Source organism: Acomys russatus, chromosome 9 (genome assembly GCF_903995435.1).
Source record: "Acomys russatus chromosome 9, mAcoRus1.1, whole genome shotgun sequence".
NCBI lineage: Eukaryota > Metazoa > Chordata > Mammalia > Rodentia > Muridae > Acomys > Acomys russatus.
Window position 1 is genome coordinate 42,331,616 of NC_067145.1, and position 26,683 is coordinate 42,358,298.

The window sequence follows — 26,683 nt, forward strand, 5'->3', positions numbered from 1 at the left end:
AGAAAGATGTTTTCTTCAAGGTTGCCAAATACAAACAGCCAAAACACTATAAAAGTAACATTTATATAATTTCCAATATTTGTGATTCTTCTTTCTCTATGCAGTTTTTTATATGTATAATAATATAAATATATATGTAAAAAATAAAAAATAAACCATGAAAGGTATCAATCCAAATGGGTTTAAAGGCCCCAGAGGAGATGGTTTCAGGATCAGTTTAAAAACACTAAGCTGAAGGGAAGTGTCTCAAATGAGGGTGGTGATGATCAAAATACACTGTACTCACACAGGAAATACTCAAAGAATAAATATAATCAAAATTTTAAAACACTAGCCTATCTATAATACTAGCATCTTTTACCCTGTGCTCATCACAGTGGAAGTGAACATTTCAGAACTGGAATGATATTATTCCTTCTTATTTAAAAGAAAAACAAAACAGAGCCAGAGACCCTCGAAGAAGAGGCTGGTACCAGGCCTAGAAAAGGATAAACTTATTCTGGAACATTCTGCTGAACAAATGATGGAATCCTAAAAAGGATGGATTCTGTCTCCTTTGTTTCTCTTCCTGTAAAGTGTGAAGAGCAACATCTGCTTGCTTGCCTCTGCATGTGGCTGCCAAATAACTCTGGGTCACTTTCCCTATTCTAAAACAAACCAACTTTTAGTTAGGTTTGTGGTGATCCTAGAAGAACTTATCTCATAATTGGCTTATGCTCTGTGCCATTTAAACCTGTCCAACATTAGGCTTAACTGAAAACTGCCACTTTGGGGGTAAAACAATTGAGAATCAGAAACTTATTCAACTATATGGTCTATACAAAGAGGAGGAAGCCCCAAGTGAGTGGATACATGTTGTTGACATAGGCACAGGATCAACGAGATGGCAACGTCTTCCTCAGGTGAGCAAGGATGAATGGACAGTATGTGCCAAAAAAAAAAAAAAAAAAAAAAAAAATGTCCTCCAGAGCATTTTCCCCAAGATGCTTACGGCCTAAAGACTGCTCCCCTAGAGAGTGCTCCTATGAATATTAGCTAAAGCTGTCTCCTTGATCAGGCCCTATACCATAAGCCCTGCCTTTTTGTTCATTTGTATGTAATCACCCCAGTTCTCTGTTCAATTCTATAGAATTAACAATAAGCTTCTGGAGGCTCTGCAGTTCTCCACAGACAGCCCAGTCCACCAAACCTCTGCTTCCTACTCATTTAGCTTCCTGTGTGTGTGTTTGTCTTTTCCTCATTTCCCTACCACCACCCATGTCAGGTCTGTCCCCAAAGTTGTGCAGGATGTGGCAGTGGTCCATTCATACTTGGAAGGATTTTTACATTGAGTTTCAACTCAAACCTTTAACCATCAAAACTGGATGATGGCCCCTTTCATCCTTTGTATTGCCCATTTACCCCAGATGAAGTAGGGATCACTTACCAATGTCTTCAGTGTGCCAGCCTATGAATGCATGCAGGGTTCAGTGTGTCCTTATGGGAGAAGAGTGGGACAAATGGATGGCTTCTGGGAATCATGACGTGACTCCAACAGGACAAATGAAGAGGTCCACGGTCACTCAAGTGTGTGAATGGGTTAAACCATCATGGCAGTCAGTGAAGGAGGAAATCATTATATGATCATTCAAAAAATGTGGCATTAGCAATGCCTTATATAGAACTTAAGATAATATAATATATGAAGATAGAGAAGAAAGTGATAGAAATGATTGTCAGCAACTGAGCTTCCTAAATTCTGACACTAGCGATGATGAGTTTTTGGGGTTTCCTGAAAACTAGAAAAGTGCTTGAGTTTCTAAGTCTTTCCTCCTGTTGAGTTAATACTGTTTAATGCCACCAAATTTTGTTATATTTTAATAAATATTTTACTATACTAGTACTAATTTGGTTCAGAATATTTTTTCTTGTTTTGTTGCTCTAAAACCTGGGTGTGGGGGCTGCAGATATTGCTCAGTGGTTAAAAGCACCGCCTGTTCCTCCAAAGGTCCTGAGTTCAATTCCCAGCAACCACATGGTGGTTCACAACCACCTGTAATGTGATCTGGTGTCCTCTTCTGGCCTACAGGTGTACATGCAGGCAGAACATTGTATACATAATAAATAAATAAATAAATAAATAAATAAAATTTTAAAACCTGGGTGTGTCTCATGGTCTAAAAATTATAGTTAAGTAGAGAGTTGTTGAGATTCTATGTGTGTGTAGGGCTTTTGTTATTTCTGTTATTGTTGAGGTCCAGCTTTAGTCCATGGTAGTCTGATAGGATACAAGGTGTTATTTCAATCTTCTTGTATTTGTTGAGGCTTGCTTTGTGACCTACTATATGGTCAGTTTGGGGGAAAGTTCTGTGAGATGCTGAGAAGAAGGTATAATCTTTTGTATTTGGGCGAAAAGTTGTGTAAATATCTGTTAGGTCCATTTGATTTATGACATCAGTTAGTGTCATTATTTCCCAGTTTAGCTTCTCTTTTGTTGACCTTTCCTTTGGTGAAAGTGGGGCGTTGAAGTCTCCCACTATTAATGTGTGGAGATCAATGTGTGGTTTAAGCTTTATTAATGTTTCTTTTACAAATGTGTGTACCCTTGTATTTGGAACATAAATGTTGAGAATTTTGTGATGTCATCTTGACAGAGTATTCCTTTGATGAGTATAAAGTATCCTTCCTCATCTCTTTTGATTAATTTTGGTTGAAAGTCTATTTTATTATATATTAGAGTGGATATTCCAGCTTGCTTCTTGTGTCCATTTGCTTGAAAGACTTTGAATGAGGCAGACTGTTGGGTTTTGTTTATGCATCTATTATTTTGGTCTGTGCCTTTTTATTGGAGAGTTGAGACCATTGCTATTGAGAGAGATTAGTGTCCAGTGACTGTTAGGTCCTTTTATTTTGCTGTTGGTTGTGGTAGTGCGTTTGTGTGTTTGTCTGGTTTTTAGTTTGCTAATGTAAAGTTTTCTATTTCATCTTTTGGTTGGAGTTTTCCTTCTATCTTTTGTAGGGCTGGATTTGTGGATAGCTATTGTTTAAATTTGTTTTTGTCATGGAATATCTTGTTTTCTCCATCTATGGTTATTGAAAGTTTTGCTGGGTATAGTAGTCTGGTCTGGCATCTGTGGTCTCTAAGGGTTTGCAAGACATCTGCACAGGACCTTCTGGCTTTTATGGTTTCTGCTGAAAAGTTGGTTGTGATTCTGATAGATTTGCCATTGTAAGTTACTTTGCCTTTTTCCCTTGCTGATTTTTAATATTTTCTTTGTTCTGTACATTTTGTGTTTTGATTATTATGTGATGGAAGGATTTTCTTTTCTGGTCTATTCTATTTGGCCTTCTGTAGGCCTCTTGTATGTTTATATTCATCTTTTTTTTTTTTAAATTGGGGAAATTTCCTTCTATGATTTTTTAAAAAAAATATTTTCTGGACCTTCAATCTAGGCCTCTTGTCTTTCCTCAATTCCTATTATTCTTAGGTTTTATCTTTTCATGGTGTCCTTGACTTCTTGGATGTTTTGTGTCAGGAATTTTTTAAATTTAACATTTTAATTGATGGTTGCATCAAATACCTCCATTGTGTCTTCTACACTTGAGATTCTTTCCTCTATCTCTTGTATTCTGTTATTGATGCTTACCTCTGCAGTTCCTGTTTTCTTTTCTAAGTTCTCTCTTTCCAGGCTTTCCTCAGTTTGGGCTTTTTTTTTTCCCCCATTTTTATCCTCAGATCTTGAACAATTTTATTGACTTCCTTCACCAGATTTTTTGTCTTTTCCTGAATTTCTTCCAGTGATTTCTTCATTTCCTCACTATAGGCCTTTGTAAGGTCCTCAATCTGTTTGGCTGTATTTTCCTGTATTTGTTTACATATTTTATTCATTTCTTCCATTATCATCTTCATTATGAAGGATTTGAGGTCATTGTCTTGTATTTCAGTTATGTTTGAGTTTCCAAGGCTGATTGCTTTGGGATAACTGGGCTCTGGAGAGGCCATATTATTTTGGGTTTTGTTGTTTGTATTTTTACACTAGCCTTCAGTTGTCTTGCTGTCTCTGGCATTGGGTGGTACTTTCTGGTGTCCTTCACTGGCTGTTGAGAGCCTCTTGTAAGTGAGTAATTACAGGTTGAGACTGCTCAATTGTGGGAATCAGGGAACCCTTCTGTGGATCAGGTGGGTGACCTGGGTTCAGTTCCACCCATGTACCACACTGTATGGTCTCCTCTGAGCTAGAGGGCTCAGATACTGGGGCCCTGGGGCCCACTGCTTGCTTAGAGACAGAGATGGAGGGTGTTGTGTGCCTGCAGGCATATAACTAACGTTTAGGGACTGCTCCTATGCCTGCTTGAACCCAGGGACTCTCTGTGGATTGGCCTGGTGTCCTGAGGTCAGATCCATATCATGGGGTCTCCTATGGCCTAGCTGACCCACATGCTTGTGCCCTGCAGCTCACTGAGTGCCGGTGCAGTGTGCTGGCAGATGGCATGTGGATGGCTTTGGAGCCAGGAGCCTTGTGTGGATTGGCTGGGTGGTTGGAAGTCAGATCCACCCATGCTCCACACCCTGGGCTCTCCCCTAAGCTAGAAGACTCAGGTGCTTGTGTGTTGCAGCACACATTTCAGTCTGAGACACAGAGTCTGAACTGTAGAGTGCTGATGCAACTTGCAGACAGACTTGCATTCAGACTCTGGGAGGAATCCAAGGACTCCTCCATGGACTAGCTGGATGGTCCAATATCAGACCCATCCGTGCTCCACACAGTGTGGAGATGACCCCTCTCACTAAGGTTCCTCCAGCTCTGGTGCTCTGTAGCTTCTAACTCTCTTCATCAGCTTAGTTCTGCTGATCGGACACAGTATGTGATCAGTGCCACCACCTTGGATCCTTCCACCCTTTTATGTTTATAAAACTTATTGATAATGTAAGTCTAGAATTTCATTTTGCTTTGACTAACACATCCATTGCAGTTAATAATCATTTCTTATCCTGAGGGTTCCTTAATTGGTTTGTGATCAATAAAGGGCACAGACACATGTGCCAATATGATACATATTTTAAGCTACCCAATCCTACACAGAAGAATGCTAAATTATTTGACCTTGAAGAGAGCCAAGATACATTTTAGCATTTGCTCAAACTCTTGCTTTTGCAAATGAGAGGCTGAGAAATGTTTCTAATGCAGACAACTTTCCCCAGCTGCTCAGTGACAAAGCCGAAAACTATCTCTCAACTCTTTAAACATCTCTTCATGGTAGTGATAACAAGATACTGAAACAACATCTGCAGAGAGATAAGGAAGCCCATGTATCGGTCTTGGTCAGTCAGACTATAAGGCCACCCTAATTCTATCCACACACACCTTTTTTTTTGGGGGGGTAAAAGTGTGTCTTGTGGTCCAAAAAATACAGTAATAACAACTGGGTCAGGGAAGAAATAAAGAAATTATGAACTTCCTAAAATTCAATGAAAAAGAAGATATAAAATACCCAAATTTATGGGACACATTGAAAGCCGTGCTAAGAGACAGTTCATAGCACAAAATGCCTTCATAAAGCGATTGGAAACATCTCAAACAGGCAACTTAATGACACATCTGAAAGTCCTAGGGAAAAAAAGAAGCAGAAACACCCAAGAGAAGTAAATGGCTGGAAATAATCAAACTCTGGGCTGACATCAATAAAATAGAAACACAGAGAACAATTCAAAGAAGCAACAAAAGCAAGAGCTAGTTCTTTGAGAAAAATCAATGAGATGGACAAACCCTTAACCAAACTAACTAAAAAGCAGAGAGACACTATCCAAATCGACAAAATCAGAAATGAAAAGGGAGACATAACAACAGACACTGGAGAAAGAATCATTAGGTCTTACTTCAAAAACCTATGAGTCACAAAATTTTTTTATGAAATGGATGGTTTTCTTGATATATTCCACTTGCCAGAGTGGAAATCAGGTAAACAAATTAAATAGTACAATGCCTCTTGAGGAAATAGAAGCAGTCATCAAAAGTCTCCCAACCAAAAAAGGCCCAAGGCCATATGTTTGCAGCACAGAATCTACCAGACCATCAAAGAGCTAATACTGATACTCTTCAAGCTACTACAAAATAGAAATGGAAGGAATATTACCAAATTCATTCTATGAGGCCGCAGTCACCTTGATACCTAAATCTCACAAAGACCCAACAAAGAAAGAGAATTTAAGACCAACTTCCTTTATGAATACTGATGCAAAAATACTGAATAAAATACTTGCAAACTGAATCCAAGAACACATCAAAAATATTATTCATCATAACCAAATAGGCTTAATCCCAAGTATGCAGGGATGGTTTAATATATGGAAATCCATCAATGTAATCCATGATATAAACAAACTGAAATAAAAAAAAAATCCACATGATCATCTCCTTAGACGCCAAAGAGCATTTGACAAAATCCAACACCCATTCATATTTAAAGTCTTAGAGCGATCAGGGATACAAGGCACAATACCTAAACCTATATACAGCAAGCCTATAGCCACCATCAAACCAAACGAAGAGAAATTCAAAGAAATTCCACTAAAATCAGGGACTAGATAAGGCTGCCCATTCCCTCTATATCCTTTCAATACAGTACTTGAAGTTCTAGCTAGAACTTAGACAACTAAGGGAAATCAAAGGGAACCACACAGAAAGGAAGAAGTCAAAGTATCACTATTTTCAGATGATATGATAGTATACATAAGTGAGCCCAAAATTCCACCAGAGAAATCTGACAGCTGATAAACACCTTCAGCAAAGTAGCTGGATAAAATTAATTTTAAAAGTATTATCAGTAGCCTTCCTGTGTAAAAATAACAAATGGGCTGAGAAAGAAATTAGGGAAACTACACCCTTCACAATAGCCACAAATAATATAAAGTATCTTGGTGTAACTCTAAGAAAATGAAAGTCTTGTATGAAAAATTTCAAGTCTCTAAAGAAAGAAATTGAAGAAGATATTAGAAGATGGAAAGATCTCCCATGCTCATGGATCGGGAGGATAAACATAGTAAAAATGGTCATATTGCCAAAAGCAATCTACAGATTCAATGCAATCCCTATCAAAATACCTACACAATTATTTACAGACCTTGAAAGATCAATTCTCAAATTCATATGGAAAAACAAAAAATCTAGAATAGCTAAAACAATGCTGTACAATAAAAGATCTTCTGGAGGATCACTATCCCTGATCTCAAGCTGTACTATAGAGCAACAGTAATAAAAATGGCATGGTACCCAACTATTCCACTCCTGGGCATATATACCTGAAAGATGCTCCATCATACAAAAAGGACATTTGCTCAACTATGTTCATAGCAGCCTTATTCATAATAGCCAGAATCTCGAAACAACCTACATGTTCCTCAACAGAAGAATGGATGAAGAAACTGTGGTACATTTACACAATGGAATACTACTCAGCTATTAAAAACAAGGAAACCTATAATTTTTCAGGCAAATGGATGGAACTAGAAATGATCATCCTGAGTGAGATAACCCAGACCCAGAAAGACATGTATGGTAGCTTTAGCTCAACACTAATGTCCTCTGAGAGACTCCACCCAGAAGGGAATCTGGACAGATGCTGGGACTTGCTGTTGAGCTCCTGGTAGAGTGCTGAGAGTGGTGTGGAAGAACTGGGGCACGGAAGGACTCAGAGAGTTCAGGAACCCCACAAGGAGACCATCAGAGCTTGCAGATCTCGATCCAGGGGGGGTGGGGGAGGTCTGCACAAACTGTTGCACCAACCAAGGACAGTGCATGCTGCAAACTTAGACTCCCTGTTCAGATCTAGCCAATGGACAGCTCATTCCCCACAGTTGTGGGGAAAGTGGGGACTGCCTCTGACATGAACTCTGGTGTCCCTGATTTGATCATTTCCCCTTGGTTGGATGCCTGGTGGGCACTCAGAGGAAGGGGGAGCAGGCTATCTGCATGAGACCTGATAGGCTGTGGCCATATGGTTGGGGAGGCAGTCCCCTCTGTCAGAGGCCTAGGGGAGAGGAATAGGGCAGAAGAGGGAGGGAGGGTGGGACTGAGAAGATACAAGAGAGGGGATAACATTCAGGATGTCATCAGAATAAAGTATAATAAATTAAAATTTAAAAAATAAATTGAAAGTGCCTTTTGTGTAATTTAAAAAGAAACATATACTTTAGTTTTTTTCCCCCGGTGAAAGTCTGCTTTACTTCTTTTATAAGCTATACAAAAGTATTTAAGTGATCATGGGTGATAAATCACTTGCTCACAATGTATAGACTTCAAACCATGAGATTCTTTTGAGAGTCTGTAAGAAAAGGCTTCAAAAAGCTGCAGCTCGCGCTACCAATTATAACAACGCTAACTTTAGTCAGATTTTGGTTTGTCCTCGTCTGCACAATGATGATAATGTCTAATTTGGACTTTCCCATGTAAGTATTGTTATGAAATCGTCTGTAGTCCAAGAGAGCTTAGAAATGGCAAAAAATAACCTTAATTCTTGCAAATCTGGAGAACAATATGCAGCCGAAAGAGAATAAAAAGTCCATTGCGTAACACAGAAGAGCAGGGAACAGCCCAGTCCTATGGTATCACAGAACAACAGGAAACAGCCCAGCTGCCTCCTATGGAAAAGCCCAGCCCTATGGTATCACAGAAGAGCAGGGAACAGCCTGGCAGCCTCCTTTGGAACAGCCCAGCCCTATGGTATCACAGAAGAGCAGGAAACAGCCCAGCCCTAAAAACAACTTATTTTATCCAAGTGTACTTTAAAAAGCTGTAATTCCCAGCAAATTTCACTAACAGTTCTGATATCGTCTGCAGCCAGAGCTCAGAAAGTAGGCAAGATATTTAAAAGCAGGAGAGGTTTGGGGCACATTTACACCGGTTAGAGCTTTTGACCACACAGGCTGAATACCCCCAACCCTAACCTGGTTTCTGAATTCAGAGCCTCGAAGGGTTTGGTTTTCAGATTAGGGGTGCTCAATTGGTCCAGCCTATCACAATACTCCAAAATGCTCTAACATCTAAACATTTCTAGTCCTCTTTCAGATAAGAAACTTCCAATTTGCCTTATCTGATTAACATTGAATTCAATACCCGCAAAACTCTGTCTGAAAGTTATAAACTTCCCTTCTACAAGTTCTAAACAACCTAAGCTATCCTGCCCCAGTGACAAGATCATTCTTGTTAAGATTGTTTCATACATGTACATGCAGTCCCATAAAGAACTTCACTAACAACCACCAGAATAACATTCCCTGATCTATTATGTAAAGTAAAATGATTCTCCTTTCTAGGATGTATCAATAATGTATTTTAATGTCCATCATCTCCCAAGTCTTACACTGTACTCCTTAGTTCAATACACCTTATAGAATTTGATTCCTTCTGTCCTTAGAACATAGATGATATCATCATTAGCTTCAGTTACCAACTTAACACAGCTGGAAAGAGGAAACTTTAGTTTTAAAAAAAAAATCACTTCTTCAGATTGTCACATCTGTGAGGACATTGTCTTGACTGTGATTGATGTAGGAGGGTCCAGACCACTGTGGGTGGTACCATCCCAAGACAAGTGGGTCTGGGCTGTAGATGAAAGGTTACAGTACAGGCCATAGGAAACAAGCCAGTAAGCAACATTCTTCTATGGCCTCTGCTTTGGTTCCTACTTCCAGGTTCCTGCCTGGAGTTCCTGCCTTGGCCTTCCCTTGTTGACAGACCTGTAAGCCAAATAAACCATTCCCTCACCGACATAGTTTCAGTCAAGGTTTTATCCCAGTAATAGACACTAAGTTAAGGATGGAGATACAGGGCATAAAATTGAATCTCAAGGAGTTATGAAAAGGATGAAGCCAGCAGGGTGAGGCATGCTGCTGACTCTAGTGGAGTTTACATGGTAAATCTCCCTTCTTATGTAGCCTTATGGAGAAGTGCTGCCTTTATATTTTTAGCTATCAAGTATCTTCCATTTTTTTTTTCTGTATCTAATGTGACCATGGGTAGAAGGCCATTAGATGATTTTCAGACATGCCTCTACCCAATTAAAGCATCTCAAATAACTGTTCAATATTTATCAACCAAACATTGTGATTTCAAGTGCCCTACTTTTCTATAACATATCTTCTCTGTAATGGGCTTTATGATTGTTCTATAAGTGATGTTCAGAAATATGACCACTTAAATAAGTACGCATCTTATTAGTAAATATGAGCCAGGCTTTTGCTCATGCCACAGAATGACATTTCAAAGGTTTTTCCTCCTACTTATAGGCAATAAAAACAAATAATAAAGGAGCCATGGTTCGTATCTCCTGCTGCCAAGCAGATTCCTTGCATTGTAGCAGGACATATGGCTGGGAATCAGACAGTGAGGAGGAAATAGTGCCTGGTGAAACAGAAAAGGCAGGAAAAACAGGGAAACTGCATCAAAGGCCTCAAAAGCCAGGATAAGGGTTTTAACTTTTCTTCTAAGAGTACTGATGAGACAGCAGTATGGTAACAGCTTAGAGTTGATATTATTAACAACCTGTTAATGACTGGGTAGATAATGGGCTTAACCACAGCAGAGGTTCATGAAAAACAAACAAACAAACCATTAAAAACAGATAATGTACAATGTATTCACATTATTACGATAATTCTTCAGGGTACTCAAGTCACTTCAAAACTTTCACTGATTTCTTAGGCCATTCTGTGATTCTGGTCAAAAACCTTGGGTAGTTCTATGGGGAATATTAAGCAATAGGGTACATGGCATACCCCTTACAGAGGCAGAAAATAAGGAACAAAAAATACCCAGTCTGTGTTACAGCCTGTCTCTCTATTGCCTGCCTTTCGATCCATTTCCCAAGTTTTTTTATATATATATATATATATATATATATATATATATATATATATATATATATATTTTGGATATTAGACCTTTGTCAGATGTAGGGTTGGTGAAAATCTTTTCCCAGTCTGTAGGCTGTCACTTTATTCTATTAACAGTGTTTCCTGCCTTACAGAAGCTTCTCAGCCTCAGGAGGTCCCATTTATTAGTTGTTGACCTTAAGGCCTGGGCTGTTGGTGTTCTGTTCAGGAAGTTGTCTCCTGTGCCAATGTGTTCCAGGCTCTTCCCCACTTTTTCTTCTAACCAAACTGGGGTGTCTTCTATGGCCTCAGTGGGAGGAGGCACGCATAGTCCTGCTTGAGGTGCCAGGGTGGATCCCATACCCCTCAGGGTCCTCCCCTTCTCAGAGAAGAAGGAGAGAGAGAGAGGAGCAAATGGGAGAGAGAGACTAGGAGGTTGGAACTAGGAGAGGAGGAGGGAGGGCCAGGGATCAGGCTCTAAAGTGATTAAACAAATAAATAAATGTGAAAAAAAAAAAAAAGAAAATACCCTATCTTTCAACTCCATGTTGCTTCTTTATTAATTGCTATACACGCTTCTATGTGAATTAGAAACAATGTAGATGATTTCTATGGGAAGGTAAAATATAATTTTCTCAGTTCCTTTGAGGTGCTATGACAAAATGCCTGAGCCTGGATGATTTATAAAGAAACTGTGCTACATGGGCTAGCTAGTGCCATGTCAACTTGACACAAGCTAGAGTCGTTTGGGAAAAAGGAACCTCAATCAAGAAAATGCCCTCATTGGTTGGCTCATAGGCAAACTTGAGTACTGATTTTTGTGAGAAGGCCCAGTCCACCGTGGGTTGTGCCACTCCTGGGATGATAGCCCTGGACAGTATAAGAAATCTGACTGAGAAAACCACTAAGAACAAGTCAGTAAACAACATTCTTCCATGGCTTCCACGTCAGTTCCTGCCTCCAGGTTCCTGCCCTGACATCCTTCCATGATGGACTGTGATGTAGAAGTATAAATGATTTAAGCCTTTTCCTCCAAAAAGTACTTTTGTGGGGGCGGGGGAGGGCAGAGAGTGATGGGGGAGTACAAGACAGGGTTTCTCTGTGTAGCCTTGGCTGTCCTGAAACTCACTCCGTAGACCAGGCTGGCCTTGAACTCATAGCTCTACTTGCCTCTGCCTCCCAAGTGCTGGGATTAAATGTGTGTGACAACAAGCCCTGCCCCAAGTTGCTTTTGATCATGGTATTTTTCACAGCAGTAGAAACCCCAGCAGGAGAAGACAGAAGGACAAAAGGAGTGAAATTTCCTCCATTCTGCTCTTTTAATGTAACTACAGCACAGCCCTTGGTACCAAAGCATCTTCGAGAAAGTTGCACCTCCCAGCACAGTTGCTCTGGGTGTTGCTTCTGACACACAAATCTGGGGAACACATCCAGATCACAGCACTGATTATATCTGGATGCATTTGAATTTTTGAAGAGAATAGAAAATGTAATTCAAGACCTAAATAAATCAAGTACACTTGATCTAAACTGACAGAGAGAAGAGGAATAGAAAAGTAGTGGAGAGACCAAAGCCCATGTCACGCTTGGATTTCTAATTTGCTGGTAAGGATCTTGTTTTGACCAGGGAACATTTTACCAGTGGTGAGAAGGGTAAGATGGCCAGTCTACGTTTCATGTTAAAAGTAGCTAATGTTTTGAAAGTAGAGTGTAAGGGATAGAAGCTGAGATTCTTCTGATAGACTGTCATAATAATACAGGAATAATGGGTCTTGGTTAGGACCAGGGTGGTGGCACCCAGCATGGTGGAGCCCTGTTACATTCCTGCTGTATTTCCAAAGGTCGGCTGGCTAATGTGAGAGAAGAAGAGGTGTTAAGCAGTAACTAGGAGAATTGAGTAGCCTTGGGTGGAGAGCGAAAAGGCTGTATTTTAGGCAACATCAGAACCTCAGCTGAGGAATTTCCTCAGGATCCCAGTGGAGGAGAAAGTAAGCAAGTGAGTATGAGTTTGGAGTCGTTAAGGTGAGAGAGAGACAAGGAATAGAGGGATCCGAGAGAGAACAGCAGGAGGAACAAGAAGGAAAGAACACGACATAGGGCCAACCCTGCCTTGTCCTCTGGCACCATCTCAGCTTTCAGATCTTGGAGACTCCATTTGATATTGTATTCCATGGATTTGGTTATGAGTCATTCCAAAGTGCCCCTGTGGCATGCGGCTGTCACTACTACGAATCTTAGTCATGCTTTATCACAGGCATCTGTACTGACTCATTTCTTCCTGTAAGTCAAAAGCCTCTTTAGAGAAGAAATCGAGCATTCCCAGAAATTACCTCCATGCTTATCAGACGATAGCTTCAGAACACCAACAGTTGAACTGAATTAGTAATTTGAGATTTACCATTACAGACACAGTACTACTGTTATAAAATGAGTCTTCTGTGACTAGCACGAGAAGTACCATAATACATTTATTTCATTAAGTTTATTTCTCTTTATAGTTTTTCATAGGGGAATTTCCAGAATTACCTTGTTGGTATGTTTGCTGTTCAGATTTATAGTAGGGAGCAGGAAGGATGAAAGTAATACTTACTTTTATATGTGTTAAACATGTGCACTAAACAAGACCTTCACATGATACCTTACCTAAATATTTGACATTCCTCACAGAATTAGAAGGAAGAATACAATTATTTTACAAGGAAAACCCCCCACAAGATTTATAAAGAACTTGTAAGTATCTAAGATCACTCAAATTGTAGGAGTCAGATTTAAATATGTATCAACACGTTGTTAATATGATATACATATAACATATGAAAAATCAAAATAAAACAGGTAACTACTTTGAAAAATAGTAGGACATCACTTACCGGAAAGTACAGGAGCAGAGACCCAAAGAGTATTGTTTCCAACAGGATGAGGCCAGAAGCCCTGATGCTCTGAAAGATAGATTGAGAATGTCATTATTAACTTCATTTCCAGGCAGGGAGGGTTTATGCTACTGTAAAATGCCTCAGCCCAGAAAACATTACTCTTCAGGGTGAAGTTAACTAAATAAATATAATCTAGCTAGCGTTCAGGTAGGTGAACGGCTGACACATGAGGGAAGTCTCATTATAAAGTGATGACAGTCCTAACAATGTCATCAGCGACGTCACAGACTCTTAGTCTCTGGAACTTGAGTTACGGAATCATCTGAGAAGCCAATAACAGTACCTTGAAGATTCCTGCCACCTGAGAAATTGTAACCAACACAGATCTTTTCTCTGTTTCTGAGGCATAAGCCACCAGTGCCCTTACCCATTACGGGGACGCCTGCTGGATCACTGTGTATGGAATCTCAATGATGCAATATGCTCCCCATAACACAGCGTCACTGTGCAAACAATAGGAATCACGCAACATACAAAATGTTCCTTGCCTCAAATGGTATCTCTCCTACAGTCAAAATCCAAAAGACTAAGTAGTTTTTGAGTGGACTTCCTAATATTTAGTTTGTAAGCATGAATGTATTTAATGATCCTATGACTTTTTAAATAATCTACAAAATAGCAAATTCCTATAACAAACTAAGGCTGAGGCAAGAAATAAAGTGCCAAATCAACCTTAGCTTATAACAATAAATTTGGCCTCAATGAGCTTAAGTTTCAAGTTAGGGTATATATATTAATTACCAAATCAAACAAAAAAAAAATGACAGTCACTCTGGAATCCCCATGTTTTCATTAAATGCAATGTAAAATGTACGAACAAATTGCCAGCACACAAATTTCTTTCTTAACAGGAAAGTAACGTGAAGGAAGAAAATTAATTCCGAAACAACCAAAATAGGCTAGGAATCCAAACTATGACAGTACATCATATCTTTTTGAAAATAATCTGTTAACTGGATAGCCAGAAAAAAGAAAGAAAGAAAGAAAGAAGATTCTCATTCTTCTTCCAAAACCTTGCAGAGCATTAAACACACAGAGCCGCCGTATGTAATCCTTCAAAGGGCTCGTGATTAACAGTGGTAGAACAGTGCACGCTGCGGATCATACAAGGGGCGTCCTTCTCCCATTTATTTTCTGTGCTGCTCAGGACAGAGTCCAAGGCCTGCATGTAACAGACAAGCACTGTACCTGCACAATATATCTTCTGCCTCTATGTGGCTTGTTGAGATGGGCCATTGTTTTACCTAACTGATGCTTTAGTGACAAGGGAGTTTTCTATCAGCGGTGTTTGAGTTTGGGCTGGTAAAATATATAAAACGGCAAGTTACATTTGCAAAGCATACCTACTTCTGGATGTTTTATAGCTTATGTTCTATTTTTTTTTAATATGACACTAAGACTAGGACTTCAACCCATTATGCAAAACTTCTTGTAAAAATAATCTGTGCAATGTTGACTGGCAGAGAAGCAGAGGAAGGAGCTGGAGAGGCCAGCAGGAAACAGGCTTGGAAATTAATGTTGCCTCACTGGGAATTCTGAAATAGTTACTTCGGTAGGCACAGTGAACTTCAGTGGCCTTGCCTATAAAAATGAGAATTCTAACACCTTATTAAACCCAGTAAGTTATCAGAGATGATGTTGGACTTGGCACATAACTCTGTATTTAGTTTTTAAGGCATAAAGCAGCACCCAGCTGATGAAGTGGAAAATTCTAGATATAATCGATAGCAACAAACAATTGTTTTATGTTTGGGATGAAAAATGACTCAGGAAGTGACTGAAGAGACAGTTTGGTGGTTAAGAGCACACACTGTTCTTGCACTGGACTTGAGTTTGCTTCCCAATGATCGTGCCAAGAAGTTCAAAAACATCTGTAAGTCTAGCTCCAGGGGACCTGTCACCCTCTTCTGCACTCATGTGCACCGACATGCACAATTTTAAAATAATACAAAAACAGTAATAAAAATAAAGTCCAAACTTACACCAGAGGATCCAAGAGCCCAGAGATAGGGGAGGCACAAGTTCATCATTTGGTGTGTGATGAGGCTGTGGTGTGGTGGCTTCTTCCCTTATCAATGGCTTCGGGTTGTTGTGAGAGCAATGGACTGTATGCCTGTGCTTTAGTCATTACAGTGTGTAAACACACAGCAGTGGTGTGTTTATATGTGCTCTCACCGCTACCTGTCCCTTCACACTTTACATTAGAGATGTATGTGCCACTTGCTTAGCCTCCATCCTGGATGAACAGGGAAGTCCAGAATTCCAGCTTTTCAGTTGGAATTCTGACAAGTGGCTCTGGAGGAATAGTTCTAAATGTGCACTTTTCCCTTTCAAAATATCCTGTGGTGGATCTAGCTTCAAAGTCTAACAGAATGAGCCAAACACAACGAATAGTTCCTCAGTGCAAAGAAGATTTGCATGTGACCTAAAATATCCCGTCACCACTCCCACTGCTTTGCTGGTACTGTAACTTTTAACTGGACAAAAATCATTGCTTTACATTTGATACCAAAGATTATATGCACAGTTACTATGAGTGATCCACTGGTTAACTGAAAAAGATGTGAACAGAGAAGTGCTCAGTGATAGGAGAGGGGAGGATAGAGACAATGAGCAAACTGACAAGGGCCAAGAAAAGTATTCACCTCCATAACAGTTTTGCTTGAGATACAAATAGTAGACTAGAACTGATTTTAACTAGAGTTGGGAAATGGGAAATACAGGGGAAGGAAGTACTTTTTTTGAGAGACAGTCAACAATATATGGTATGATGGCATTTATAGAAAGCACCAAGCCAGCATACATGTACAGCTACATAAATAAAGGTCCAAATTCGAAGTTGTATACAACCAGTGGCTCGCAGACTGTGCACTGCCCAGGATAGCTGTGAATACAGCCCTTCCCATTGTAGATAACAATGCCACACCACCCTTGGTCCAGAGGACTCATCCTAACCTGGCAGCAATGGTCTCTTCTGAAGAAGAGATTATATTTGGCATAAGAGAATCAACCTATAAAATTTTTTTCATTCATGGAGATATAGTCCGAGATTGCTGAATCATAGCTTTTTTGTAATTAACTGAAGAAAACCTAAAATCTGTTAACTCAACCCTTATAAAATTCTATGATTATGAATTATAACTTGCAACAGTTTAAAGAAAACCTTTCTTCTAACTAAAATTAATAAATATGACTGCAAAGCTTTGTAATAGAGAGCACTGTCTACCTTCTTCTATCCTCACCAGGTATGCCTTCCCCGGCTCCCAACCCCTCATAGATAAATTGTGAAGATTTATACAACAAATTCAAACCTGTGGGTCAAAGAAAAGGCTGATAATATTCTACCAATTTTATCAAATTGTGTCATCACCCTGGTACACACAGTGCAGAGGCACACACTCTGTGTATGCCTGCAGCTTCCACAGGCACATTTGCCCCATGCAACAACCCCCAAGGAAGCCCAAGCCATGAGAGTAATAACAGGACAAGAATGCTGAGGGCTGAGCTTTTAAAACTAATTTAAATGGCTTGTTATTATTTCCCTGACTCTACAGGACTGACTCTATTTCGTTTGTGTATTTTAAACAGTTTAAGCCTCCAGGGAAATAACACACATCTCGCTAACACAATGCAGCTATTTTTGATCATTGCTAACGTCCTTAACCTTGCAGTGTTTAAACTTTCCTTATATGACAAAAGAAACCTCTGAGAAAGAAAACATTTTAAGCAGCTCGATTTCTGAATCTACGATACTATGAAATTCTGAGGTAGCAATAGAATTACATTTTCAAAAGGGTGAATCTGCATAGGGCTTGGTGAGAAACTAAGAGCCCACAAGCCTTTCATTTAAAAAGGGATTTTGTTACACTGGCGGAACAGACTAAATGGGGCTGACCTTCTGTTTTAACTCTTCTCTTTCTATAGCAACGCATGAAAGATTTCCTTCCAGTCACACTTGACCAGTATGATACAGTACAGGTTAGAAACACGATGTAAAAAGTAATCCTAAAGACATGCTTAACACTGGCCAGTTTGAGGAAGTTATTGTTTAATAATTTTAGGAAATATATTAATGGATGAAAATATAGTGTCCTGTTTGAGGGAATTCATGAAGTTCAATCATGATAAGAATATCTGCAATGGGATACTGAAAATTCAACCAAGATAGACATGTGTGTGAAGAAACACATGTGGTCTGTTAAAATTGTTTCCTTTTTCAGAAAAAAAAAAAAAAAAAAAAAAAAAACAGCAATAATGAGGATAAGAGTAGAATGAGAGCCAGGAAAGATATTTCCAAAGTAAGTCATGAGTAGTTCAGAGAATTCTAAGGGCTGTGGAAAACAGTCGTGTCTACATGGTTTGGGGTGACAATATTGGTTGTTTATTAGCTATGTGACACTAGGCGACATGCTTAACGTCTGAGTTCTGGTCTAGTTTTCATATGACGGAAAACTTCTGGTTAAATTTAAACTTACTTTTGAAAAGTTTACCTGGAAGTACTCAGTATACACATAGTTTAATCATTTTTAAAACACCATAGTACAGTAAATAAAGAGTAAAATAGTAGATTGTTTTTACATTCATGTGAAACTAGGAATTATGGGTGCCACATCATTAACCATGATTTGGCACATATTTCTGGAAATTTTTACAGGCCTTATTATTTTGCAGAGCTAAGCAGTAAGATATTTGACAATTCACTTTGCTTTGTTTCAGAGCACGACTTCAAGGCATCGCCAAGCATGTCTGATGTTAAGAGAAGCAGAAGAACTCAGACACAGAAGAGTGAGCAGTCTGGCGGATCTTCTGGTCACTCCACCTCCATCTGTGCTGCTCCACCTCAGACAATTCATCTCTTATATAACCCGTGTCAACCTTCTGCTAGCTGATGGTGGTCCATCTTTCTTGCTAAGATGTTGCCTGAATGTGATCCTCATCTAAGGACCATGTCCTATCTGTTCTCCTGGACAAGTCTTTAGCTACTTCTCTGTGGTCTATTTGTTATCTTCAATCTCTCCCCACCCACTACTAAACAAAATAACACAGGTTTCACATAATTGAGAAAAGCATACAGAAAGTGAATGGTAACGGCTGAATTTTCACACAAGGCCATCTTCTTTCAGATATCTTCTCGTACATCCTGAAGATGACACAAAATCCCCAAAAGACATTCATTGTGAGTTCAGTTTTATGTGTTTCATTAAAAGCCACTTAAATAAATGGTTACTTTTTAAATAAAAAGTGGATCACTGAAACAAAAAATTCTTCTCTTTGAAAAATATTCCAATGGGAGAAAACAGAATTAAAATATGAGAGATTATTAAATACTAAAAAAAATGGAATTAAGACACTGACTACTTTTTGAAAATATCATTCTTTGTTCTGTTGAGTTGAACTTTGGTATTATTCAGTTTTAAATCCATCTTTTTAAAACATGGGTGAATTATATAGTAGAAAATTCTAGAGATTTCACAAATTACTGTTCTTTTTCAGTTGATCATAAGTAGGAAAAGATCTAAGTAGCGATCACTGATTTCTATCTAGTTTAGGGTCATACCACTCTGAACACGCCAATCTCATCTGATTTCTGTGTAATCTCACAGGTATTTTGTCTTTTAGCTTGGTGTGTTCAGAACCAAGGTAGTTTTCAAATGCTAATGTCCTTACACATCAATGGTTGGCTGGGTAGCAGTTGTCAACAGAAAATAAATTTAAGACTTGGAGCAGAATTTCTCCAAACTGCTAAGTTTGGCTCACACACTGTCTTCTGCAGCATACTAAAGTGAATGTGGTGACTAGAACTGAACTGTGGACAAGGAGGCGTTTCTTGTTTTCTTGACATTGGGACATTGGTTTGCTTCTTATTTTATTCAAGTAACACACTTTATTTTTAATTCTGACAAGACATTTACAAACAAAATCATAGCAACATGATAAGCATTTCAAAGAAACCAACACATGATTAATGAGATGTAATAGAAACTTTTTACCTGCAAGAAGAACAAAGCACTTTGAGAAACTTAGAAAGAGTAATGGTGATTTTGTAGCTGACTGGTGAGCCACAAACATATGTGATGATGGGTACAGGGAGCCCACTGTACTTCAAATGCAAAAATGATGCTGACAGGAATTCAAAACTAATTTTTTTTCATTGCATGACCATTAAATAACTTCTCCATTGTACTAAAATATGAGTTCATTGAACTTTGACCCTTGTTCTTAAGTTTAAAAAGAAAACCGCTCAGTTCTAAAACAATTTACAGACTTGTAGACCCTGAGGAACAGGTTGAAATCTGACTCACACTTCGAAGTATTAAGAAGCAAATGAACATTATAGACCCTGTCAAGGTTTCATACAATGTGTGTTGTATGTTGAACATATGCTCCCCATACACTGACCCTACTCTTTCTCGCCCTTCCCTCTCCCATCAGACCCCTTGTTTCTTCTAGATAAGTTTGAACATAAAAACTTGAAGATGTCTGCCAAAAGGCAAAATGAAAAGTAGTATGCAGTAATAATTAGATAAATGATTAATCAATTAATTAGCTATGTCTTGTTTACATTTTCCTTGTCAAGTCTACCTTCTTCCTTCATTAAATTTTTCTATTTCCATCTTTCCACTTCTCGGCAAACTAAATGTTTGTGATTAAATAATTATCTTGATATTTTAAGATTTTCATATCTTACATCATGAATGTGGCTCAGGCAAGATTTCAAATAATTAATTCATAAGTTTTAAGGAGATAATAAGTGCTAACCCTTACATACAAGATTCAAAAAGGTCACACTAACTGATGGATGTTTTAATTGGTTTCTTTCTTCTCTGTGACAGATCATTTGCCCTAAGATACACTGTTTAATGCATTAGAATCAGACTATCAACTCAAAAAGACACAAGTGGGATAATTGAGGACAGCTAGAAATTTGATGATGGAGAGATTTGATGGCAGATAATTATAAAATGAACGTTAAGAAACAAAAAAATCCCTCCAAAAATGTTTTCCAATGTAATAAAAAAAAATTAAGTGTTTTAACATCACTGAATTGGTTCGCAAGAAGCTAGAAGATATTTAAGTCTGCCAAACTGATTATTTAAAATATATATCTTTAGCCACAACTGCTTTCTGAATCTCTAAATTCATATTATCACTCAGCTCTCTAGAGGGACTTCATCTAGAATATGCCAGAAACTCAATTTTCCAGCCATGCTTCTGTTCAGGTTCTCTCTCCTGTTTAAGGACAATAAGTCATTTACCAATACTGTATTCAAGCTATATCTCAAACATACACTTATAGACTATAAATGAAACAAATTAGTTTTATTAAATCCACTCATACATTTTTTTTTCCAAAATTCTCCTAATTTTGCTGGCCAACTTTTTCACTAAATAAATGATCAAGTAAACAAATGATAACACTGAGCAGCTGCATGCAAACTGGCTCACAGTTAGAAAAAACTTTTTGGTTTTACATATGATTCCTTTGGGTCTGGTGAGTAAGTTAAATATCCAAAGTGGTAAGATGAGAAAAAGGAGGAGGAAGCAGAGGAGGAGGGGGAGGAAGAAGAGGAGGAGGTAGTGGAGGAGGAGGTGGTGGTGGAGGAGGAGGAGAAGGAAGAGGAGGCAGAGGAAGAAGAGGAGGAGGAGGTGGTGGAGGAGGAGGAGTTAAAGGAAAGAAAGTAGGTAGTAGAAGCAGCTGACATTTTACATCTGATTTAAGGTCATATCACTTCTATACTCTATAGGGATAAAGATGGGTGAACTGGATGGAGAGGTGAAGGTGGAGCTGGATCGAGCAGAACAGAAGCCACATTTCTGCCTCTCATGTGTATTCTTCCCACTGACTCTACTGTGTTCTTCTTCCTCAATTGTACCACGGCCAGCAGACAACACCTTCAAACACCATTTCTGTCATCCCATCAAGGTCTGTCCTCTTTAAGAGGGATATTTATATCACAGAATTTCTATTACTCTCTCTAATCTCCAATGTTCAACTTCTGCCCTGCCTTAATATTACCCATGTGTTGTGAAGTAAAAAGATAAAATATACCATATCCTGTAACTAAAGGGTGTTAGTGTCGGTAATAAATCAGTGGTTGTCCTTCCAGGTAGGACTTGGAAGATAAAATGGACAATACTTGAAATACAGAGGTAAAGATCTTTTATTTCTATTTTAATCAATTGCCTTCCTTCGTTTCTTCATTTTTTCCTCCCTCCCTTCCTTCCTTTCTGTTTAGACTTTTTGGTTTGGTTTGGTTTTTGAGATGGTCCCTCTATGCAGCCTGGCTTCGAACTTGCTACCATCCTAGTGCTACCTCCCTAGGACTAGCACTGCAGCTGGGAAGACATCCAGAGTGGAGTTCTTCAAGCGTTACAGATGACATTAGTAGAATGGGCCTTCTTGGTCCAAAATTATTTCCCCTGAAACAAATCCTACATGGAAGTTAACCAATGTGCCTTTATTTAATCAGAAAGTATGATACCATCGTGTACCATATCCTCTCTATTTTCTAGCAAAGATTTTTAAAATCTGAGGTGGGTTTGCATCATGTATCTCATGTCATTGTAGACCTCACAACTCCCTTACATAGACCCCCACCTGCCCAAGCACTGGTTCTGCAGAGATACACCACCATGCTTGATTTCAATTTCATTTTTAAGAAGCAAATTTTCTTATTTAGGAAAGGATTTTTTTTTCCTTTTTAGTTTTTTCCTATGAATTTCATTACAAATAATAAATTCATTACAGTTCAGAACATCAAAACAAAGTAAAAATAACACTGTGCTTCTATATACTAACTAAGGTATACAAAAGAGAAAGACCAATTCCAATTGCAAAACAGAAAAAATAATAATATACATACAAGTAAGCAAGAACCAAGGTGGTGAACAATCAATACACTGAAATCCATAAAACACAGAATAACAAAACTTAAGATCACATCCATAAATTTGAAGATATCTAATGGTCATGATTCAGAAGTATTAATAGTATTAAAATCCATCCCACTGAAAACACTGCACAGACTCACAGTCTCCAATAAAATATAATGAACATTTTTCACAGAAACAGAACAATCCTAAAATTCATGTGGAATTGCAAAAGGATCCAAACAGTAAAAAGCAATCACAAACAAAAATTAGGAGTCAATTCCATCATGATCTCTAATTCAAAAACACAGTTAAAAAAAAACTTTATCAATCTAACCATCATGTTACGGGCATAGAAATAGACAATGAAACCATTGGAAGGGGCTAGAGAGCCTAGGAATGAATTCACACACTTTCACTCAACTGATTTTCAACAAAGGTGTTGAAACACACAATGAGAGAAGGATAGTTTCCTAAACAAGCCAGATCCCAAAAGAGAAGGTGAAATTAGACCCTTATCTAACCCTGCACACAAAGGTCAACAGAGGAGTCGCACATCCAGAAGAAGCAACGTGGACATTATGACACTGGTCTGGACAAGGGCTTTGGATTATGATACCCAAAGTGTGGTCAACAAATGAAAAAAACAGACAAATGTGATGGTCAGAAATGAAAGCTTTGCAGAGCCAACAAAGCAGATGGAGCCGTCAACAGAATTAAAAATATCTAACCTGTAGAATTAGAAAAAATATCTGAAAGCCATGTCTCATCAGAGATTACTATTCAAAATATGACTTTCACACGTACTCTGGTGCCTCATAATTGACCATGTCCCCTGGAGGGGGAGACCTGGTGGCACTCAGAAGAAGGATAGCAGGTTACCAAGAAGAGACTTGATACCCTATAAGCATATACAGGGGGAGGAAGTCCCCCTCAGTCACAGTCATAGGTGAGGGGAGTAAGGGGAAAATGGGAGGGAGGGAGGAATGGAAGGATACAAGGGATGGGATAACCATTGAGATGTAACAAGAATAAATTAATAAAAAATTGTATATATATGTATATATATATATATATATATGTCAACTAGTTCAATAATAAGAAATAACATGATTGAAAATGGCAAGATATGAGCATACACTTTTCAAAATAAAACCAATAGCCAACTGTTATTTGAAAAGGCCCTTAACTACAGTAATCATCAGAAATATGTAAAAAAAAAATACAAAAGAAAACCCAATGTGATATCTTATATCTATTAGAATGGCTGCTACCAATAAGAGACTTAGCAAGAAATGAATAGAAGTGAGCAAGCCCCTGTGAGCCCTTGCACACTGTTGGTGGTAATGTGTGTGACTGAAACCATGATGGGAAACAGTACAGAAGTTCCACCAAACTACAAACAGAATTGCCATGTGGCCCAGAGACTCCACTTCTGAGTATATCCAAAGAAAAGGACATTTTCCAAGTTGATGAGGCAATCAATAGCCGAGATTCAGAATCAACTAAGTAGCCAGCAAAAGCTAAACAGATGAGGGTAAAACTGCTAGTGTGACTGCTAGTGGGCAGAGAGTAGAGGAAACGGCTGGTGCTGATCACACTGACAGCCGAGACCAGCAGATTCTGGGACCCTGAAGTGCAGCATGGGTTGTGTTGGATGTGGACCCATGTGCTCCTTGATCCAAACTGAATAGTGTGTGCCGACTCCCTGCTTCCTGTGCCTTGAATATACGGGAACCTTCTTGAGAATTAAATATCTTAAAATATAGCAAGCCACTGTCACAACATCAGTGCCACAGAAAGTCCCCTAAGCCCTTGCTGAGGGCAAAGCTAACTGAACAGGCATGCCTCTGACTCTCTTCTTTTCTTTGAAGCAAGTTAGTTTAATGAGACCGTTACCTTGAAAACCAGGCTTCCCCAATTGTGTGAGTATGGTCATAGCAAGCAAAGGATGGGTCGATGGCAGGTCCAGAGCAGCAGAGCCTGTCCACTCCAAGCATGCACTCCATTTGCTGCAAGTTTCCTTTGTTTCTGTCTCCCTCACTTTTTTAGGCCATAAAGTATATAGATGCATACACTTGGGGGTGGGGGCGGATGCCTTCAGAGAAAGGATGGGAAAATTCAGAACCAGTGTACAGAGAAATGAATCAACCACTGCTAGTTCTGGAAAACACATTCTCACTTCAACAGAAGGTTAACAAAGACGGCAACAAGGCGTCTGACCGGGTGTGTCGACAGTAATAACGATGAAGACTGCCCGGGCTCCTGTAGAAGCCGTTTCTCTTCCTCACCGCAACCAATGTGGGCATTGTCATAGTCCCCACCTCGTTAATAAATGCAGAGCCTGAGGTGTAAGGAGGTTAAATTTTTGGCCAAGAAATTGACAGAACTCATACGCAGGCTAGACAGCAGCGCTGCTCAACTTTGCCCTTGGACTTTCAAAATCCAATTTTGTAAAGCTGTCGTTTAAAACAGCATCTGAGAGGCGCTCCTGAAGGCCTTTTGTGACCTCACTCCGAAACACAAAGACATGTGAAATGAGAAACCACTGCCCTGTTGGGAACCGCCAAGTAAAAGCAGAAACAGAATTGAAAATGTGAAAAATGCGCCACAACTGTCAAATGTAAATTAAAAGCAAACAACTGCTGTCTCTGCATCTGTAAGGAACTAGTTTCAAGGTCCACCACAGACACCAAAGTCCATGATAGCTAAGTCTTTCATATAAAAGAACGTGACGTTTGCATAAGCCTAGGCACATGCTCCTGTGTACATGAAATCACTTCTGTTCTACTCACTGCACCCAATACAGAACAATGCAGAGCACGCTGTTTAGACGGTTTAGCGAAATGTAAAATACACTGCTTAGGTGGTGCAGCTATTGCCTCTGAGTTGCAGCACGGCTCCTGGAAGGTGTCTCATAATGAACAACTTGTAGGTATAAAGGTCGTGATATTGACCAGGTGCAGGAAACTCAGAGAACTACAAGCCTCAAAGGAGCCTTCGCCAAGACTACACACACAAGCAGTAGGCGGAGAATCTCTTTGGTGAAGCTGACCGAAAATTGAGCAGGGCGTTTCAGGCCTGCAGCTTCTCATGAGCCCTCACTCACTCACGCTGGGGTTGTGTGCTGGACAGCTTTTATTGCCAACTTTCCACAAACCCAGAGTGGCCTGCGAAAAGAAAGACCTCAATCAGCCTGTCCTGTGTTCACATCTATGAAAGATTTCCTTAGCTGATGATGGAGTTAAGAGGGCCTGGCCCACTCTGGGTGGCACCATCCCTCCGGGCCTGTGAGGCATGAGAAAAGCTTAGCAAAGCAGTGAGGAGGGGAGGGGGGCGGGGGAGCAAGCCAGCAATAGCACTCCTCTGTGGTCTCTGCTTCAAGTTCCCACCCTGATGCAGTGTCTGCACTTGAAAGACCCCCGCCTCTGCTGAGCTGCTTGACTTGAGTAACACCATTTTGCAAAGCAGAACTGGTGCAGGGTAACCGCCAACCCACCACACCCTAAAAGAGCCAGATGTCCCCCACTCCACCCTGCCGAAGAAGGATATCTGTGGTCAGCCACCTGGCCCCTAGCCAAAAGTCCCTGATGTACCCAGATAACGGTCGGGCCCGCCCCGACTTCCCTGTTCTGAGCAACGAGCCATGACCTCAGTTTGCCCTGGCCTCATTTAAATCAGCCAATCAAAACCCTGTAACCAAGCTTCTCACTTCTGTGCCCGCGCTTCTGCTCTTGAACCCTATAAAAACCCAGTTCCCCAACTCGGGGGCGCGCCAGTCCTCCGAATGACTAGGACACCCCGGGTACCTGTGTATCTGAATAAAGCCTCTTGCAGTTGCAACCGAACAACTTGGTCTCGCTGGTCCTTGGGGAGGGTCTCCCTGAAGAAGGACACCCTATCGGGGTCTTTCATTTGGAGGTCCCACCGAGATGGAGACCCCCGCCCAGGGACCACCGACCCAAATTCGGGAGGTGAGTTGCCGGCACTTTTTAATTGTCCGTCCCTGTCTGTGTGTAGTCTCACTCTG

General features: G+C 39.7%; 1 protein-coding gene across 1 annotated transcript in view; it reads right to left on the minus strand.

Moving 5' to 3' along the window:
* The window catches only part of Gpr158 (G protein-coupled receptor 158), a 346,810-nt gene that overhangs the window by 113,064 nt on the left and 207,063 nt on the right, over positions 1-26,683 (minus strand). Inside the window, exon 5 of the mRNA XM_051151238.1 lies at positions 13,720-13,788. Coding sequence (XP_051007195.1) covers positions 13,720-13,788 — 69 coding nt within the window. The remainder of the gene's footprint in view (positions 1-13,719; positions 13,789-26,683) is intronic.